The following is a 19,474-nucleotide window of genomic DNA, read 5'->3' as shown; positions in this document are numbered from 1 at the left end:
CCAGGGGCCTCATTTATAACCGTTGGATAAATTGAACACTAAATATCTGTGTGCCCCATTTATGAAAAGACAGTGCACACACAAAAATAGAGACTTATAAACTCTGCACACGCCATACTTACCATGTTTCCCGTTATAAATCCAACCTGTCATAAAACTGTGTGCAAGTGAAGGAGCATTATAACTCTGCTTGATTAACACCCATAATTCACCGTTTCTGGTGACAATAACACCATTATTTGCTGTATACTTTGAAAGTATTGGAATTAGGCCAAGATTGTATATCTAAAGGACATATCAAAGGCGAACTTGATCAAATGTCTTTGGATGCGTTAGCAGAATGTTTTTTTTGTTTTGCAGTGACATTTGCTGTATCTGACCGTTTCTGAAACACAAAGACAATTGCAAATGGTTGTGGACCTGTAAACAGATTATTTGAATTCAATAATGTTTTGCAGTTACTTTCTCCCAAACCTAAATATGCTGCACTGCCCGTAAATTCTGGAGCATTGTCTACTCTAAAAAAGTGGTAGCGACACACTTCAATGTAAAATATCAACTGTTTGTTCACCTGTTAAATTCTACTGTATGTTATAAAACAGAGCTCCCTTTCAGATGTATAGAGCAAAAACTTGAAATTACAATAGCCTATTTATCTAATAGGCCCAACTAAATGAGATGGTCCGTGGTATTTTGCTGTATTGCTACTTCGGGAATACGAACTCATCATGGCCAGAAAGGTGCAATAGTTATGATATGTATTGCGCTTATAAATTAAATATTGTCTATGCTGCTCGAGAAATGTGACATTTACAGTATCTAGATGTAGCCTACAAACGTCAATGAAAATGGTGAACCATCTATTCTACCATTAAGATGCTCTTCGAATCGGATCACATAGAGTAGGGGTCTCCAACAGGTAGATTGCGAGCTACCATTAGCTCGCTGTCCACCTACGATTAGCTCGCCAAGCAATTCTGAAAGTACATTTTCTCATTTGTTCCATCGCAAACTGTCATAAACAAAAAACTCCTGGATACTATTCAATCAAAGCCACATTGACATTATCCTACCCATGGTTAGCCACTATTGGCTTAAAAAGCCAAACGCAACACAATATCTGCCAATTAATGTTCCATTAATTTGCCCCCGTCTGTCTGTTTATCACGCCGTATGTAGCCAGTAACCGATGCTAATGATAACAGTCGTGTGGGTAAACAGAAAGACTTTCCCCAAAAACTTTCTCAATTGAATGTTAACTGCAAAGTATGCTTACCCGAACTAACTATATCATGATTATTTCGGTAGCCAGTTTTACAAACTCTGCTATGACATGTGGTGCAACAGTAGACCTAACAGACACATCGCCAGACAGACACATTACTCTCATGCTAGATGCGCAATTACATTTGTTAGTATTTTTTCCAGACCTCAAATGGTCTGCTGATGTGATTTAAGCATAGACATGGACTCAGAACATGCATTTTTGTTGTTTCTCTAAGAATAATTGTAATATTCAGAGTTAAAACACTGAAAGAAATCCAAAAACCAGGAAAATGAAGAAAAAAAAATTGAAAACAGAACTCGGCATATGGAAAAATACCTTAAATACCGGCAGTTTGTTTGTTTACTACCGTGAAGAGGGTCAAATTAAACGAGAGATGGGGCAAATGGTAGCCTAACTTGTAGGCCTATAGGCTATTTCGCGAGAATGAAACCGTCAGTCAGAAAAGTTGAGGAATGTATTCTGCAATGATCATGGAAATGAAATAAATTATCGGAAATAGATTTCTAATTATTTTAGAATGCAAAGATTAAAATAAATAGATTTTCACTCTTCTTACTACCAGCAAATGATTGCATCTTGTCATTATATTTAGCTACCTGTTTTTTTGTTCTGAATAAGTCATCATATATTCTCCATTTGCACAAGGCTACTAGGCGACTTTTGCAATGCAATACTTCAACCACTAGAACATGTGCATATATGCATGTTCTAAAGTTCGCGGGAGGATAAGCAACATTCTCAATATATTGTGCCTCTATGTTTAGTGGAGATCTTCTGTCTATAAAGTGATGTGGGAGGGCAAAAAACGCATCTAACGAAGCACACCACAGCTGAGGCATGCGTTAGATTACGAGCGTTTTCAAGTGGAACGTTAATAACGATGGTTTTGAGAAACAGCTTGGAGATTTAACGATGCAACCACGAAGGTTATGACGATGTACTTCGTCTTAAAATGATTTTGGGAAACCGATCCCAGGTCTGTTTGGTTCTAGGGTAGTGATGTGCAGTTAGTGAACGACTCGTTCTTTTTTAATTACTATTTTTACTGACTCGAGAATCATGATTCATTTTTCAGAGTGACTCGTTCATTTTAGTCATTCGTTTCGCCTGCTGGCTGCAATGAATAAAACAGGATTAATAAACAGTCTTCCGCGGGAAAATAGATCGTGCTGCAGAAAGTATCGGGGAAAAATATATACATGTTTTAAACTGTTAATTGATCGCATGGTGCAAGAATTAGTGCAATTAATTGACTATTGAATGTTATTGACTACCAAAACATACAACCTGCTTTGCTCAACAAGCTCGAACTCGAGACCGAATCGTTTGGGGGGCTGTTGCAGTTCATGAACGATATTGTGCTTATCTCCTTCGCAATTAAGTCGTTCACAATCTAGTCCAGTTGCGGTAGCAACTAAACCTAATTTCAAAGGCAGTATCAAGACATAATCGTAGTTGTATGCCTACCAATTATCTGAAGCACACTTTTAAAAGTCTAAATCACAAATGACAGCTGCAATAAGACACCTATGGTGAACGAGGCTCGTAAAATCATAATTATTTCGATTTTTTTAGTTCCTCGTTCGCCGGTAGGGGGTCCTCCTTACTCACAGTATTAGCCTACCGAATCAAATGAGCGAAATGACGAAAGATTTGTTATTTTGACTGAACGACTTGAAAAGATCTGAATCACTAAAAAGAGCCGAACTTCCCATCACTATTCTAGGGGTACTTCAAATGTATTTGGAAACAAGTCGTTTTAAATATTTATATAAATTATTAGAAAATACCTTCAAGTACTTCATATAGAAGAAGTTGATTCTGACACAATATTTGAAAACTCACATACACAGAAAATAAGTATTTAAAATTCAAATATGCATGTATTTGAACGCAGGTATTTTAGTGACACAGCTAGTCAGCTAGTATCTACCAGAATATGATATACGGTAGGCTAATCTAAACTCAATGCAACCATCAGGTAAAATCATGACAGCCAATACGTCATTGTAATGACCATGTTATTTATCAGGTTACGTAAGTAAGTAATCAAAATGTGATACTTGAATGCAACAACTCTGCATGGCATCTGCCACCCAGGGAGCATCATGGATGAGCTCATTTCCTTTTATGCATCATTCCCTTTTATGTCTGAATCAGAACCCCCCCTTTGAGGATTATCTCTGCTGGACACCGGGCTACTCTCTGTCTGTCCCTCTGATCAATTAAAGTAATTTAAAGGCAATGGTTTGATGTGCCAGCCCAGGTGTCCTGCCCAGTGCCCACCCTCTCTCCACAAACGAACACACCACCTCTGACTGATTCACTCAAACCACTGCTCAGGTGACGTGCAACAGGGCTGCCTGATTCAATTAAGATGCCCCTGGTCAAAGTAGTGCACTCAATAGGGAATAGGGTGCTATTTGGGATGCAGATAAGTTGTTACTGAGCTAGCTGCCTGCAGTAGGAATTACTTTTGGGGCTTGGTGTTCAAAGTTCAGTCAAGCAACCACTGTACTGCCGTTCTCCATTCTGTCAGTCAGTGAGTATGTTTAATATATAATTATTCATGTGCATGTAAACTGATCATGGCAGTAAGTTGAGTATGACATTAGTCATGTAAACACTTTACTCTGCTTATCTTAAATTGGCCTAAGGTCATAATCGAAGTAAGTATACACCAATTGTAATATATATACAACTGTATATATTAGTCCTGAGCGACATGGCCAAAATATCTTATCACTGTGTTTTTCAAATGTTTGACGGTACGATGGTATTTTATGTATTTTAATAATACAAATTCTAAATTTGCTTTATGAGTAGTGCGTGACCATAGTATGGATGTGTTGCCACTGTACGGGATTTCAATGGGTCTTTCTCCATTCTGATTGTTTTATACTGTTCAATTCAACTTCAACCTAAAATCATTTCCTGCATTTCCATCAATTTATGCACTCATTTGAGATCAATCAACCCTGCCATGTAGAGCTGCATGACATGGGCAAAAAAAAGCCTTATTTTTAACCACATTTTGCAATTGCGATTTGACTTGCAATTTAGATTAAAACACTTGGGTGAATTGTTGGAATCATGGAAATATAATGTTTATTCTAATTCTATAGTTAAAATATAATCGTGGCCACTTTGAATACAGTGTTGTTTGACATGATAACAAAAAAAATGTAAACAGGGAGGAGCTATTGTAAAAGGCTAGGATGATGTTCAGTGTTTCCTAGGGAACCCTATAATCTTTGCTACATTAAATGTTTCTTCATGTAGCCAACATATTCATGGACATCACACACTGCATATCACATTTAACAAACCAAACATTCAAAAACGTATCAAATGTAAAGTAAAAACCCAAACCGGTCAAAGCATCAATACCGGTATATAGTCAAATATGGTATACCACCTAGCCCTAATATACAGCACCAGTCTGTCACGTTCTGACTTTAGTTCCTTTGTTTTGTCTTTGTTTTAGTATGGTCAGGGCGTGAGTTGGGGTGGGCAGTCTATGTTTGTTTTTCTATGTTGTATTTTGCGTTTGGCCTGGTATGGTTCTCAATCAGAGGCAGGTGTCGTTAGTTGTCTCTGATTGAGAATCATACTTAGGTAGCCTTTTCCCACCAGTGTTTCGTGGGTGATTGTTTTCTGTGTCTGTGTGTTCCACACGGAACTTTTTCGGTTTTCGTTTCGGTCTTTCTATTTGATATTTTGTATTTTCGTGTTCAGTGATTTTGTTCATGACGAACACGTACCACGCTGCATATTGGTCCGATCTCTCATACTCCTCGTCAGAGGAGGACGAATCCCGTTACACAGTCAAAAGTTTGGACAAACCTACTCATTCAAGGCTTTTTCTTTATTTTTACTATTTTCTACAATGTAGAAGAATAGTGAAGACATCAAAACTATGAAAGAACACATATGGAATCATGAAGCAACCAAAGGTGTTAAACAAATCAAAATATATTTTATATTCTTCAAAGTAGCCACCCTTTGCCTTGATGACAGCTTTGCACACTCTTGAAATTCTCTCAACCAGCTTTATGAGGAATGCTTTTCGAAAAGTCTTGAAGGAGTTCCCACATACAGTGCCTTGCGAAAGTATTCGGCCCCCTTGAACTTTGCGACCTTTTGCCACATTTCAGGCTTCAAACATAAAGATATAAAACTGTATTTTTTTGTGAAGAATCAACAACAAGTGGGACACAATCTCACACAATTGATTGGCTCAAACACATGAAGAAGAAAATAAATTCCACAATTAACTTTTAAATTAACAAGGCACACCTATTAATTGAAATGCAATCCAGGTGACTACCTCATGAAGCTGGTTGAAAGAATGCCAAGAGTGTGCAAAGCTGTCATCAAGGAGGCAACTTTGAAGAATCTCAAATATAAAATATATTTTGATTTGTTTAACACTTTTTTGGTTACCACGATTCCATGTGTGTTATTTCATAGTGTTGATGTTATTTCATAGTGTTGATGTCTTCACTATTATTCTACAATGTAGAAAACGGTAAAATGAAGAAAAACACTGGAATGAGTAGGTGAGTCCAAACTTTTGACTGCTGAGTTGATATACAGTACCAAAAAAATAAACGTCCTCTCACTGTCAACTGTGTTTATTTTCAGCAAACTTAACATGTGTAAATATTTGTATGAACATAACAAGATTCAACAACAGACATAAACTGAACAAGTTCCACAGACATGTGACTAACATAAATGGAGTAATGTGTCCCTGAACAAAGGGGGGCAAAAGTAACAGTCAGAATCTGGTGTGGCCACCAGCTGTACAGTACTGCAGTGCATCTCCTCCTCATGGACTGCACCAGATTTTCCAGTTCTTGCTGTGAGATGCTATCCCACTCTTCCACCAAGGCACCTGCAAGTTCCCAGACATTTCTAGGGGGAATGGCCCAAGCCCTCACCCTCCCATCCAACAGGTCCCAGATGTGCTCAATGGGATTAAGATCTAGGCTCTTCGCTGGCCATGGCAGAACACTGACATTCCTGTCTTGCAGGAAATCATGCACAGAACGAGCAGTATGGCTGGTGGCATTGTCATGCTGGAGGGTCATGTCAGGATGAGCCTGCAAGAAGGGTACCACAGGAGGGAGGAGGATGTCTTCCCTGTAGCACACAGCATTGAGATTGCCTGAAATTACAACAAGCTCAGTCCGTTAGTGCTGTGCCACACCGCCCCAGACCATGACGGCCGCTACACCTCCAAATCGATCCTGCTCCAGAGTACAGGCCTCGGTGTAACGCTCATTCCTTCAACGATAAACGCAAATCTGACCATCACCCCTGGTGAGACAAAACCGTGACTCGTCAGTGAAGAGCACTTTTTGCCAGTCCTTTCTGGTACAGCAACGGTGGGTTTGTGCCCATAGGTGACATTGTTGCCGGTGATGTCTGGTGAGGACCTGCCTTACAACAGGCCTACAAGCCCTCAGTCCAGCCTCTCTCAGCCTATTGCGGACAGTCTGAGCACTGATGGAGGGATTGTGCATTCCTGTTGTAACCTGGGCCGTTGTTGTTGCCATCCTGCACCTGTCCCGCAGGTGTGATGTTCGGATGTACCGATCCTGTGCAGGTGTCCGTCCAGTCTCCCTGTAGCGCCGTCTTAGGTGTCTCACAGTGCGGACATTGCAACTTATTGCCCTGGCTACATCTGCAGTCCTCATACCTCCTTGCAGCATGCCTAAGGCACGTTCACACAGGTGAGCAGGGACCCTGGGCATCTTTATGTTGGTGTTTTTCAGAGTCAGTAGAAAGACATCTTTAGTGTCTTAAGTTTTCATAACTGTGATCTTAATTGCCTACCGTCTGTAAGCGGTTAGTGTCTTAATGACCGTTCCACTGGTCCATGTTCATTCATTGTTTATGGTTCATTGAACAAGCATGGGAAACAGTGTTTAAACCCTTTACAAGGAAGATATGTAAAGTTTTTTGGATTTTTACTAATTATCTTTGAAATACAGGGTCCTGAAAAAAGGACGTTTCTTTTTTTGCTGAGTTTACAAATACATGCCATTTAGCAGACACTTTTATCCAAAGCGACTTAGTCATGTGCGCATAAATTTTACAAATGGGTGTATTCCCAGGAATCAAACCCACTACCTTAGTGTTACAAGCGCCATGCTCTACCAACTGAGCTACAAAAGACACACCATTACAACACCTGGTTTTCTGCAGTGGCGTGTATTCATGGATGCCAAGGGAAGCCAGGCTTCCCCCAATTCTTTTCACTGTGTTTTCGTAATTTTCCTTCAGTTCGCAAGAGGCTGAATGTAGCCTCCGAGCAGGCGAATCAGCGCCCCACTGTCTCTGTATGTGCAGGCCATCTATCTGATGCGGTCTTGTCATAAAGAGTATGACATTGTTGCCGCTCGTTGCATTGAATGCAAGGGAAGCCAGCGAGCATTTGGCCTCCCTTGATAAAAAAAAGTATAAAAGAATAGCCAATCGGCATTGAGCTAAACTGAGTGAGCTCAACTGTGAATGGTCCCAACACACCCAACAAAAAAAAGGTGTTAACGGAAGCCAGTTTGGATTTGGCTTCACTCCTATCACAGATAAATACTTAATCGATAGAAACAACTTGAATTGTTGCATCTTGTTTTGTTGTTGTCCTAGCTAGCTAGATAGCAAAAAATTGTCCCTTTCCTAAATTAGCCATGGATGGAGATAGGGATTTTACTTAATTCTCCGTACTGGCCAATGATTATAATGGCGATTCTGATCCAACCATAAAATACATTATGCTCCTGGACTGAGAGGAAGAAGTTCAATATGTAGCCAGATGTAGAAGGCTAATGTTAACTAGCTAACGTTGCCCATGAAAGGAAGTTAGGCAAGCGAGCAAGCATTTTAGCCAGGTAGCCTAGTACAACAACAAAATAAAACCGTGTACTGTATGACAGAGTCAGAATGGCATTGGCGTTTCTCTACAAGTAGGGTGAGGCAACGTGTTTTTCTACTTGCGCAAACACACACAAACCAGAACCGTGGACAGCCCCATCTTATTTAGCTTACGTTGATTGGACTAAATTGTTTTTGGTATCTTTTAGTTGTCACTGTATTAGACTAAGCATTGGTGATTTGATGGCATGAACTGTTGTAGTTGAAATGGTGCTGGAATATTGGAGGCAGCTCCTGTTTTCTTTGCAACTTGCAGTAACTCTCCGTGGTAACTAAATCAATAGTTGTTTGGTAGTCCGAAAAATGCTGTAGGTCATTAACTGTTTGTTACATGCAATATGCTTTGTAGACTTCACCATAGAGAGGTTGCTCTCCAGTTTTGTGATGAAACAAAGGTGTGGTTGAATTTATTCTTGCCTAGTTAAATAAAGGTTCATTTAAAAAAAATATCACGTTCACATGGCATATGAACTAACAGGTTATAGAGCAAACAAAGCAATTATCACAACACATAAGTTGTGTTTACCCACTCACCGATACTGGTTTTATGCAAAGTCTTTTCGAATCATTAGGACATGTAAACTAGAGGTCAACCGATTATGATTTTTCAACGCCGATACCGATTATTGGAGGACCCCCCCACAACCGCCGATACCGATTAATCGGCCGATTTTTAGAAAATGTATTTGTAAAAATGACAATTACGACAATACTGAATGAACACTTATTTTAACCTAATATAATACATCAATAAAATCAATTTAGACTCAAGTAAATAATGAAACATGTTCAATTTGGTTTAAATAATGCAAAAACAAAGTGTTGGAGAAGAAAGTAAAAGTGCATTATGTGCTATGTAAGAAAGCTAACGTTTCAGTTCCTTGCTCAGAACATGAGAACATTTGAAAGATGGTTGTTCCTTTTAACATGAGTCTTCAATATTCCCAGATAAGAAGTTTTAGGTTGTAGTTATTATAGGAATTATAGGACTATTTCCCTCTATACCATTTGTATTTCATTAACCTTTGACTATTGGATGTTCTTATAGGCACTTTAGTATTGCCAGTATAACAGTATAGCTTCCGTCCCTCTCCTCGCTCCTCCCTGGGCTTAAACCAGCAACACAACGACAATTAGCGCGCGCTAACTAGCTAGCCATTTCACTTCGGTTACACGAGCCTCATCTCGGGAGTTGATAAGCTTGAAGTCATAAACAGCGCAATGCTTGACGCACAACGAAGAGCTACTGTCAAAACGCACGAAAGTGCTGTTTGAATGAATGTTTACACGCCTGCTTCTGCCTACCACCGCTCAGTCAGATACTTAGATACTTGTATGCTTGTATGCTCAGTCAGATTATATGCAACGCAGGACACGCTAGATAATATCTAGTAATATCATCAACCATGTGTAGTTAACTAGTGATTATGATTGATTGTTTTTTATAAGATAAGTTTAATGCTAGCAAGCAACTTACCTTGGCTTACTGCATTCGCGTAACAGGCAGTCTCCTTGTGGAGTGTAACGAGAGAGAGGCAGGTCGTTATTGCGTTGGACTCGTTAACTGTAAGGTTGCAAGATTGGATCCCCTGAGCTGACAAGGTGAAAATCTGTCGTTCTGCCCCTGAACAAGGCAGTTAACCAACCGTTCCTAGACCATCATTGAAAATAAGAATGTGTTCGTAACTGATTTGCCTAGTTAAATAAAGGTATAAAAAATATATATAGAAAAAAAATTTAAATCGGCAAATCGGCGCCCAAAAATACCGATTTCCGATTGTTATGAAAACTTTAAATCGGCCCTAATTAATCATCCATTCCGATTAATCGGTCGACCTCTAATGTAAACCCCTTAATTCAGAGTCACAGCTGTGTATTTGCTAGCAGGAGCAGCACAAGGTTCCTTATTTTGCGGGAGTGAAGTGAAATAGTTTTCACATACAAACTTTATATGTCTGAACTTCCCAATAATATAATGGTCGCTCGCTGTGGTAGAACTTGAATTTTAATTGGTGATTTTCTGCCCCATCAGGTAGCGTGATTTCAGATGTATCCATGTAAACAAGATTATTAGGGAAATCGTTCTTCCTACAAAGCATGCAAACTTTCAAATCGAACTATTATCTTATTAGGACTATTCAAAATAATAGAATTATAGTGTGCATGTAACTGTACTCAGTGTGCCTGTCTTTTGAGTTTTGAATAGCTATATGGGATAGGCCTCCATAGAAGAACAGTGAATACCTAATATGGTTAGTGTGCGTCTACAGAAAGTTTTCTGACTCACAGTGTACTAGTTACATTACAATTCATGGGATATGCATGTAGATCAACATAATTCCACCTTTTATCCAAACGACCTGAAATGACTCTCAAATGAATTGTGTGTCATTTCAAATGCCTTGAAGGCACAGGAGCAAAACAACGTTTCATTATTTGTTATAGGTTCATCAGGTGCTTCTCGGGGCAAACATCAGGTTGACATCAGGTTTCTTACCAATGAAATAACCCTGACACTCAGTTAGATCCTCAGATAACGAGATTACATTTGAAGGGTCCTCAGGAGACAGATATCTGTGAACCCGGTTCTCTCCTGGTCACTGTTCGCTCACTCACACAGAGTGAGAGAGCCTCTCGGAGATCTGGCATGACAATCTGAGACTCCCCATACACTTCTCAACATGCAGGTTCATGTCTTTCATAAACATCCCATTTGAGCTGCATTTCAGCGGTCATGTAAAATGGAAACCTGTTTCTGGCCAGTTAGCCTATCTATAATTTACATTTAAAAAAAGCATGACCACAGACCATTCAACCCACGTAGTATCATGTGTAGTTGGCACCAGATTGGTATACTATGAAGCAAGCTAGATCTGCTCACGGTTTTCTAAAGCTAGCCAGCTCAGGCTTTATCCATATTACAACGGTGGATATTGCTTGTCAGCCTGCCGCTGACTCAAGCAGGCTTGTAACTGCTTGTGCATGATGCACGTGGCTAGTTCGAACTCTTCATCGAGACAATGCTGAAACGGCCATCAATGGGCGAGTCAGTGCCTCATTTTCATTTGTGCCCAAATCAAATTGAAAGAAAAGGATTCTTCAAATTCAGCAGGCTATGGTGTGAAATAGTATCGATAAAATAATTGTATTGTCATAAAAAAGTTTTACTGTGCGTGAAGTTTCAAATGCATTCTGTCATTTCTAAATGTTCAATGTGGTAGGTATTTTAACATTACAAAAAAATTTTACACACAAAAACAATATTTGATGAATCAAATGTTTATCAGTCATCTTACTCAAATTAAGTGGATGATGACGCAATCTTTGCGAGCCGGAGGGAATTTGATTTCATCGGTCCTCAACTCGCGGCTCAAATACTTCATTCAAAATAAATGGAGTTAGCCTGCCACAGAGTTGAACTCGGGATAACCAAAGTTACCTCAAACCTGATTCGTAGTATAGGGCTTAGGTGTGATCGTAACCATGTATGCCAGACATCCTGCTTCCACAAACACACAAAGCCCACCAACACAGGAAGTTGCACACAGATGGCATCATGAATGCAGCGCGGAGCGCTTGAAATGACACACACACACACACGTCTTTTAAGGTCTGATAATCAGATTTAAGAAGCCACAGCAGCACTGAAAATGCAGTCACTCTTTTTCAAAAGACACAAGACACTGTTGGAAACACACACAAAAAAACAAGTATATGAGTCACAGTCCTATTAAAAGGTACATTGGGTTTTAATATCATTAGGATCTTTTAATGAGCCCTGTGTAGGTCTTTCAAAGGGTATTGTTGTCTAAGTGGGATATGATGGATATAGGCTTGTATCTCAGATGACAGCTTTGAAGAAAAAAAACAGACAGATGCCTCCTAATTGGGTTAATGTGTGAACAAGAACAGGATATCACTGGGGAGATGATACGGGTCGCTTTGTGTCTGTTTATGGGATGATCAAAGTGATGATGATACCAGAACTATCTCTCTCTCTCTCTAATTACATTTAGCCTTAGTCAGTGCAAAATCCAGCTGTTGAGAAAAATGAATAGAAACTGAAAATATTCATAACCCCTCCTCTTCAGGAAGTGAATTGGAAAGAGTGAAGGACCATGACTCTTTCATGCTTTGTCCTCAAAAAAAAATATTTGACATAGATGAAAAAAAAAATCATTCTGTTATAATCAACTGGTCTTCTAGCTACCCAAGTTGGGCAGTCTGTTTATGGGTCATGTTGGTTGGACAAAGGAGCAGCCATTATTGACAAGCATGGTTCATGGAATTATCAACAAGCACTGTTATATTGTAGCCTAGCCTAAAACTAGTCTATAAAACTAGTCTATAATCTCATTCAAAACGTATTTAATAGTTATAAAGGATATAACATTCACATTGCTAAATACAGTATTTCCCACTGTATGGTAATTAATTCAGACTTGAATTCATGATTCCGGCATGATTCCGACTCCGAGGAAAAGCAATAGCCTAGGACAGCACTCTCATCCAAAGTTGACTGAAAGACACGGCTAACGGTAGTAGTCTATTTAAATTGTTATTATCGATATCCATTTACCTGTAGGATAGCCGTTTTCTTAGCGCGAGGTGCATGAACTCGTCCAGCTGGTTTTCCGTTGTCATTTTTGACAGCTCGCTTCCGTACTTTCCCGGACGCCTTTTCCACAAAACTCTATGTAGTTCCTATATAAAATACTAATTTGGCTTTAGTTGTTCAGGGAAAATATCCTCCTCTTCGATCATCTCTTCTAACCTCGTGGTCGCCATCTGGTCAATGTGTGGAGGCTGACTGGAGTGACACATCTTTGAAAAAAAAAGCAAATACGATTCCCAAAGCGGCACACGCACTCTCGTAGACACGTCCACCGCAGAGGGAGTTCGTCCAAATGTGAGGACCCGTTCATCGTGATAAGATGATTAGTTGAAAAAGAGTGTAAATGTACCCCAATAGTAACATTAGTTGTTACATTCATTTGGGAATCTGTACAAATACAAAAACGAACATAGTAGGGAATTCGATGGAATGGGCTGTTGCACAGTCACTATGGGGGAGCTTTTTCTTGATATGGACAGTATTAGGCCTACTACATTACACAAACTGACGTTTGACCAACTCGAATTGGGGGGAAATTACACATCCATTGGCCTCAGATTGGTGATGTTGGTATGAAAGCAATAATCAACACGATGACACAACATAAATAGCTTTAAACAGATGATTAGCTTTGGTTTTGTGATGTTGATTTTGTTATAGGTGCTGGGGTTCGCAGGATTTAGCTATAATTGTATCTCTCAAATGGCAAAGATAATTCGGTATGGTCTCTATAAAGGTTGCAGCCCACACACCAATAGACTGATTTTACAGTCAAACTATCACTTAAAGGTGCTACACAGGATTATTTATTTTTCTGCATTGTAATTTCAGAAAATGTCCATAATATTACCCACAAATGTTGTGATTGGCTGTGATATTCGCCTATTGATTTCTCCCATCAGAGCTGCATTTGTTGTCAAAATGGGAAAGCTGTTTTGACTTTGTGACCGTGTTATCTAGTGGAAATCGGGTCGAGTCACCAATGTAGAAATCACTCTGTAATTTCCAGGTTGCTAGTCATTGTACCATCTAAATCGCTGTGGAGTATATTTTCATTAACAAAAGATCAATATTAAAAGTCTCAAGCGCGACTCTCAGCCTTGTTAAGGGAAAATGTGATGCGGGGGAGGATTTGTTTTAAATGTGCCTTGTGCTGTTGCAATTCACCGAAGCTTCCACAAAGCGGAGAAATTTGGAGAAATTCTACGTGTAGCACATTTAAATAGCAGCCAACCTTTGTCACTGTTGATACCCTATGGCAAGTCATGGTTCGCTGAAGTTAACAGAAAAAGTTTATTCCGTCTTCCATGATGGCAGCCTCCCGAAATCAATATCCGCCATTCCAAAATAGAGGTATAAGCCTTCTACAAGTGCTCATCTAACCAATCATGTATAGGTTATTCAAGTTTCCATGTGCCCTTTGAAAAGTGTTTGCTAAAAAAGTGCTTACACCCCAAAAGTTTGCCTCCTGTTCTATTGATTTCAGCGTGATATCGATGATTAAAAAAAGTGTTGCATTAGGGACAGATAAAAATGTACTGTTAAAAATATTTTCACTTGACTCTCCCCTTGTACTGTAAAAAAATGGAACACCCTCCTCCTCATAGAATTAACTCAAAATAATGTTTAGGCCCACAAATGACAATAACTGTAGCTACTCTGTGTTTATAAATGTGGATAATGACTTTGCCACTTCAACATGCTTTTGTGTCACAGGGATATGGGCCAGAAGGTTCACTGACCACCACAGTCAAGCTCACTCTCCCTGCCTGTTTCATTGCTTCACTATCAGAGATGGTTGCAGACAATGATTAGCTGGGGAATCAGATTTTCAAAATGTTGATGTCATATTTATAATTATATAAAATATATGCAACAAATGTTCCAATTTCTAGCTTTATCCATAGACTTGGCGGTGACGTAGTGTCCCCATGAGTGACAGATCACTGAGCCAATCACGGCCCAATGCTTCGTATTTTCCGCTGGCTTGCCCCACCACCTCAGAAAGCACAGAGCTTGGCTGAAACACCTGGATTTTGGAGCTGCCTTACTCAAGAAAACAAAAAGGAGACCATGATTGTACACAGCTTTATTAACTCAATGATATATATTTGTTATTACATTGTTTGCAAACTGATATGTGACACGTATTAATTCCAAAATAACATGCAAAACAGGCAAGTGTAACGGATGTGAAACGGCTAGCTAGTCAGCGGTGGTGCACGCTAAATAGCGTTTCAATCAGTGACGTCACTTGCTCTGAGACCTTGAAGTAGTGGTTCCCCTTGCTCTGCAAGAGCTGCGGCTTTCGTGGAGCGATGGGTAACGATGCTTCGTGGGTGACTGTTGTTGATGTGTGCAGAGGGTGCCTGGTTGGTGCCTGGTTATGGGCGAGGGCATGGTCTAAAGTTATACTGTTACACAAGCACAAAGGCCTACTCTACTGACACTGACAACAGATCAATAAAAAATGACCTTGTTTTGAATACAACCATGTAATCTAGGCTAAAAGGATCCAGCTCTTGTCAAATTAACGTCAAGTTTTTAATTTTTGATTTTAGCTAACCCTAACCCCTTTCCTAACCATAACCTACTTTTCCTAACCAGCTGCGTAAATAGTCCTAATCTACTACGAAATGTCGAAATATCACGTTACTTTTACAAAAGCTGGATCCCTTCTAGCCATGACCATGAAAAGGAAGACGCAAATAGTACAATATCACATCCATATACCCTGGAGACATTATTGTCCCAAAATAATCCAATGGTTATCATATAGTCATATAATAACCCATCATAATTTGTTGCTCTGGACTACTGACCTCTGCCTGCCCTTCACCTGTCCTTTGCCTGCCCCCCTGTTTCTGTAATAAACTGTATGCATCTGGGTCTTCTCCTGAGCCTTGATAGTTTATGATATTTTAAACATAATCTACTTAAATAATAGGCTATTGTTGTATAGGTGAAATGATCTGGCATTGAACTTGGATCCCATCTCCTGCTTCCACACATTTCACCACCTAGATTTCAAGGGTTGGTTTGCTTTATTAATTTAAGGTCAGCACGATATATGTACAAAATCCAGTATAATGATTACCCCCCCGCAGCTACTCGCCCAAGCCTCCCCAGCTTCTCCTTCACCCAAATCCAGACAGCAGATGTTCTGAAAGAGCTGCAAAACCTGGACCCGTACCAATCAGCTGGGCTAGACAATCTGGACCCTCTCTTTCTAAGACTATCCACCGCCATTGTTGCAACCCCTATTACCAGCCTGTTCAACCTCTCTTTCGTATTGTCCGAGATCCCTAAAGATTGGAAAGCTGCCCCGGTCATCCCCCTCTTCAAATGGGGTGACACCCTAGACCCAAACTGTTACAGACCTATATCCATCCTGCCCTGCCTATCTAAAGTCTTCGAAAGCCAAGTTAATAAACAGATCACGGACCATTTCGAATCCCACCGTACCTTCTCCGCTGTGCAATCCGGCTTCCGAGCCATTCACGGGTGCACCTCAGCCACACTCAAGGTACTAAACGACATCATAACCGCCATCGATAAAACACATTACTGTGCAGCCGTCTTCATTGACCTGGCCAAGGCTTTCGACTCTGTCAATCACCGTATTCTTATCGGCAGACTCAATAGCCTTGGTTTTTCTAATGACTGCCTCGCCTGGTTCACCAACTACTTTGCAGACAGAGTTCAGTGTGTCAAATCGGAGGGCATGTTGTCCAGACCTCTGGCAGTCTTTATGGGGGTACCTCAGGGTTCAATTCTCGGGCCGACTCTTTTCTCTGTATATATCAATGATGTCGCTCTTGCTGCGGGCGATTCCCTGATCCAACTCTACGCAGACAACACCATTCTGTATACTTCTGGCCCTTCCTTTGACACTGTGATAACTAACCTCCAAAAGAGCTACAATAACCATACAACACTCCTTCCATGGTCTCCAACTGCTCTTAAACAGCAAGGGGAACCCGCCCGCCCGACTAGCATCACCACCCTGGACGGTTCCGACCAAGAATATGTGGACAACTATAAATACCTAGGTGTCTGGCTAGACTGTAAACTCTCTTTCCAGACTCATATTAAACATCTCCAATCAAAAATCAAATTTCGCAACAAAGCTTCCTTCACTCACGCCGCCAAACTTATCCTAGTAAAACTGACTAACCTACCGATCCTCGACTTCGGCGATGTCATCTACAAAATAGCTTGCAAACTGGATGCAGTCTATCACAGTGCCATCCGTTTTGTTACCAAATCACCTTATACCACCCACCACTCCAACCTGTATGCTCTAGTCGGCTGGCCCTCGCTACATATTCGTCGCCAGACCCACTGGCTCCAGATCATCTATAAGTCTATGCTAGGTAAAGCTCTGCCTTATCTCAGTTCACTGGTCACGATAACAACACCCACCCGTAGCACACGTTCCAGCACTTATATCTCACTGATCATCCCCAAAGCCAACACCTAATTTGGCCGCCTTTCCTTCCAGTTCTCTGCTGCCAGTGACTGGAACGAATTGCAAAAATCGCTGAAGTTGGAGACTTTTATTTTCCTCACCAACTTTAAACATTAACTATCTGAGCAGCTAACCGATTGCTGCAGCTGTACACAGTCCATCTGTAAATAGCCCACCCAATCTATCTACCTCATCCCCATACTGTTTTTATTTTATTTACTTTTCTGCTCTTTTGCACATCAGCATCTCTACTTGCACATCATCATCTGCTCATGTATCACTCCAGTGTTAATTTGCTAAATTGTAACTATTTGCTCCTATGGCCTATTTATTATTCCCTACCTCCTCATGCCTTTTGCACACACTGTATATAGACTTTCTTTTCTACTGTGTCATTGATTTGTTTATTATGTTATTGGCTTGTTTATTGTTTACTCCATGTGTAACTCTGTGTTGTTGTCTGTGTCACACTGCTTTGCTTTATCTTGGCCAGGTCGCAGTTGCAAATGAGAACTTGTTCTCAACTAGCCTACCTGGTTAAATAAAGGTGAAATAAAATAAAAGGTACACAATGTCAAGGGCTGCATTTCAAATGCCCATAAGGCTAATGCCATCATACTGGAGTTGGGAACCACTGCTGTAGACCTTTGGAGAGCTTATGACTGAACAAAAAAGTAATGTTAATTTGAGAATACAACAAGGAAACAGACAAATTAGAGAGATTCCCTTCTTTATTGCAGGACGATGATCTGCTATTAATCAACTTCGACACTGGTTCATCTTAAATAATAGTTAAGTTAACAATTAAAACAAGTTTAAACACTTAACTTCAAATAGTCAACACTATTTAATATCATTTCAAAGTGTACAAGTAAGCTAACTCATAAGTATTAGTAACAAGCAGGTTATTATACCCCAAGGCTCGATCCTAGGCCTCATGCTCTTCTCAATTTACAACATAGCTCAGGCAGTAGGAAGCTCTCATCCATTTACAGTGGGGCAAAAAAGTATTTAGTCAGCCACCAATTGTGTAAGTTCTCCCACTTAAAAAGATGAGAGAGGCCTGTCATTTTCATCATAGGTACACTTCAACTATGACAGACAAAATGAGAAAAAAAATCCAGAAAATCACATTGTAGGATTTTTAATGAATTGATTTGCAAATTATGGTGGAAAATAAGTATTTGGTCAATAACAAAAGTTTATCTCAATACTTTGTTATATACCCTTTGTTGGCAATGACAGAGGTCAAACGTTTTCTGTAAGTCTTCACAAGGTTTTCACACACTGTTGCTGGTATTTTGGTCCATTCCTCCATGCAGATCTCCTCTAGAGCAGTGATGTTTTGGGGCTGTTGCTGGGCAACACAGACTTTCAACTGCCTCCAAAGATTTTCTATGGGGTTAGGATCTGGAGACTGGCTAAGCAACTCCAGGACCTTAAAATGCTTCTTACGAAGCCACTCCTTCATTGCCCGGGCGGTGTGTTTGGGTTCATTGTCATGCTGAAATACCCAGCCACGTTTCTTCTTCAATGCCCTTGCTGATGGAAGGAGGTTTTCACTCAAAATCTCACGATACATGGCCCCATTCATTCTTTCCTTTACACGGATCAGTCGTCCTGGTCCCTTTGCAGAAAAACAGCCCCAAAGCATGATGTTTCCACCCCCATGCTTCACAGTAGTTATGGTGTACTTTGGATGCAACTCAGCATTCTTTGTCCTCCAAACATGACGAGTTGAGTTTTTACCAAAATGTTTTATTTGGGTTTCATCTGACCATATGACATTCTCCCAATCTTCTTCTGAATCCTCCAAATGCTCTCTAGCGAACTTCAGACGGGCCTGGACATGTACTGGCTTAAGCAGGGGGACACGTCTGGCACTGCAGGATTTGAGTCCCTGGTGGTGTAGTTTGGTTTTCCACTTTAGTTTTGAGTGTGACTCCAAATCCAGACCTCTATGGGTTGATAAATTTGATTTCCATTGATCATTTTTGTGTGATTTTGTCAGCACATTCAACTATGTAAAGAAAAATATATTTAATAAGAATATTTCATTCATTCAGACCTATGATGTGTTATGTTAGTGTTCCCTTTATTTTTTGAGCAGTGTATATTGCCTATATAAAGGAAGAGATGCTTAGGCCTGTCCGCAGAG

At 40.1% G+C, this 19,474-nt stretch overlaps 1 protein-coding gene and 1 long non-coding RNA gene across 2 annotated transcripts in view; one reads left to right on the top strand and one right to left on the bottom strand.

Moving 5' to 3' along the window:
- Window positions 1-13,121, bottom strand: part of dgkzb (diacylglycerol kinase, zeta b) — a 90,614-nt gene extending 77,493 nt beyond the window's left edge. Inside the window, exon 1 of the mRNA XM_035790531.2 lies at window positions 12,810-13,121. Within this exon, the coding sequence (XP_035646424.1) occupies window positions 12,810-12,874 (65 nt within the window). The 5' untranslated portion in view covers window positions 12,875-13,121. The remainder of the gene's footprint in view (window positions 1-12,809) is intronic.
- Window positions 1-19,474, top strand: part of LOC127908187 (uncharacterized) — a 204,259-nt gene that overhangs the window by 55,128 nt on the left and 129,657 nt on the right. The gene's annotated exons all lie outside the window — the stretch shown is intronic.

The sequence above is a fragment of the Oncorhynchus keta genome, chromosome 17 (genome assembly GCF_023373465.1).
Source record: "Oncorhynchus keta strain PuntledgeMale-10-30-2019 chromosome 17, Oket_V2, whole genome shotgun sequence".
NCBI classification, from domain to species: Eukaryota; Metazoa; Chordata; class Actinopteri; order Salmoniformes; family Salmonidae; genus Oncorhynchus; species Oncorhynchus keta.
The sequence above is the reverse complement of the archived record's forward strand: the minus strand, read 5'-3'. Positions and strand labels throughout refer to the sequence as shown.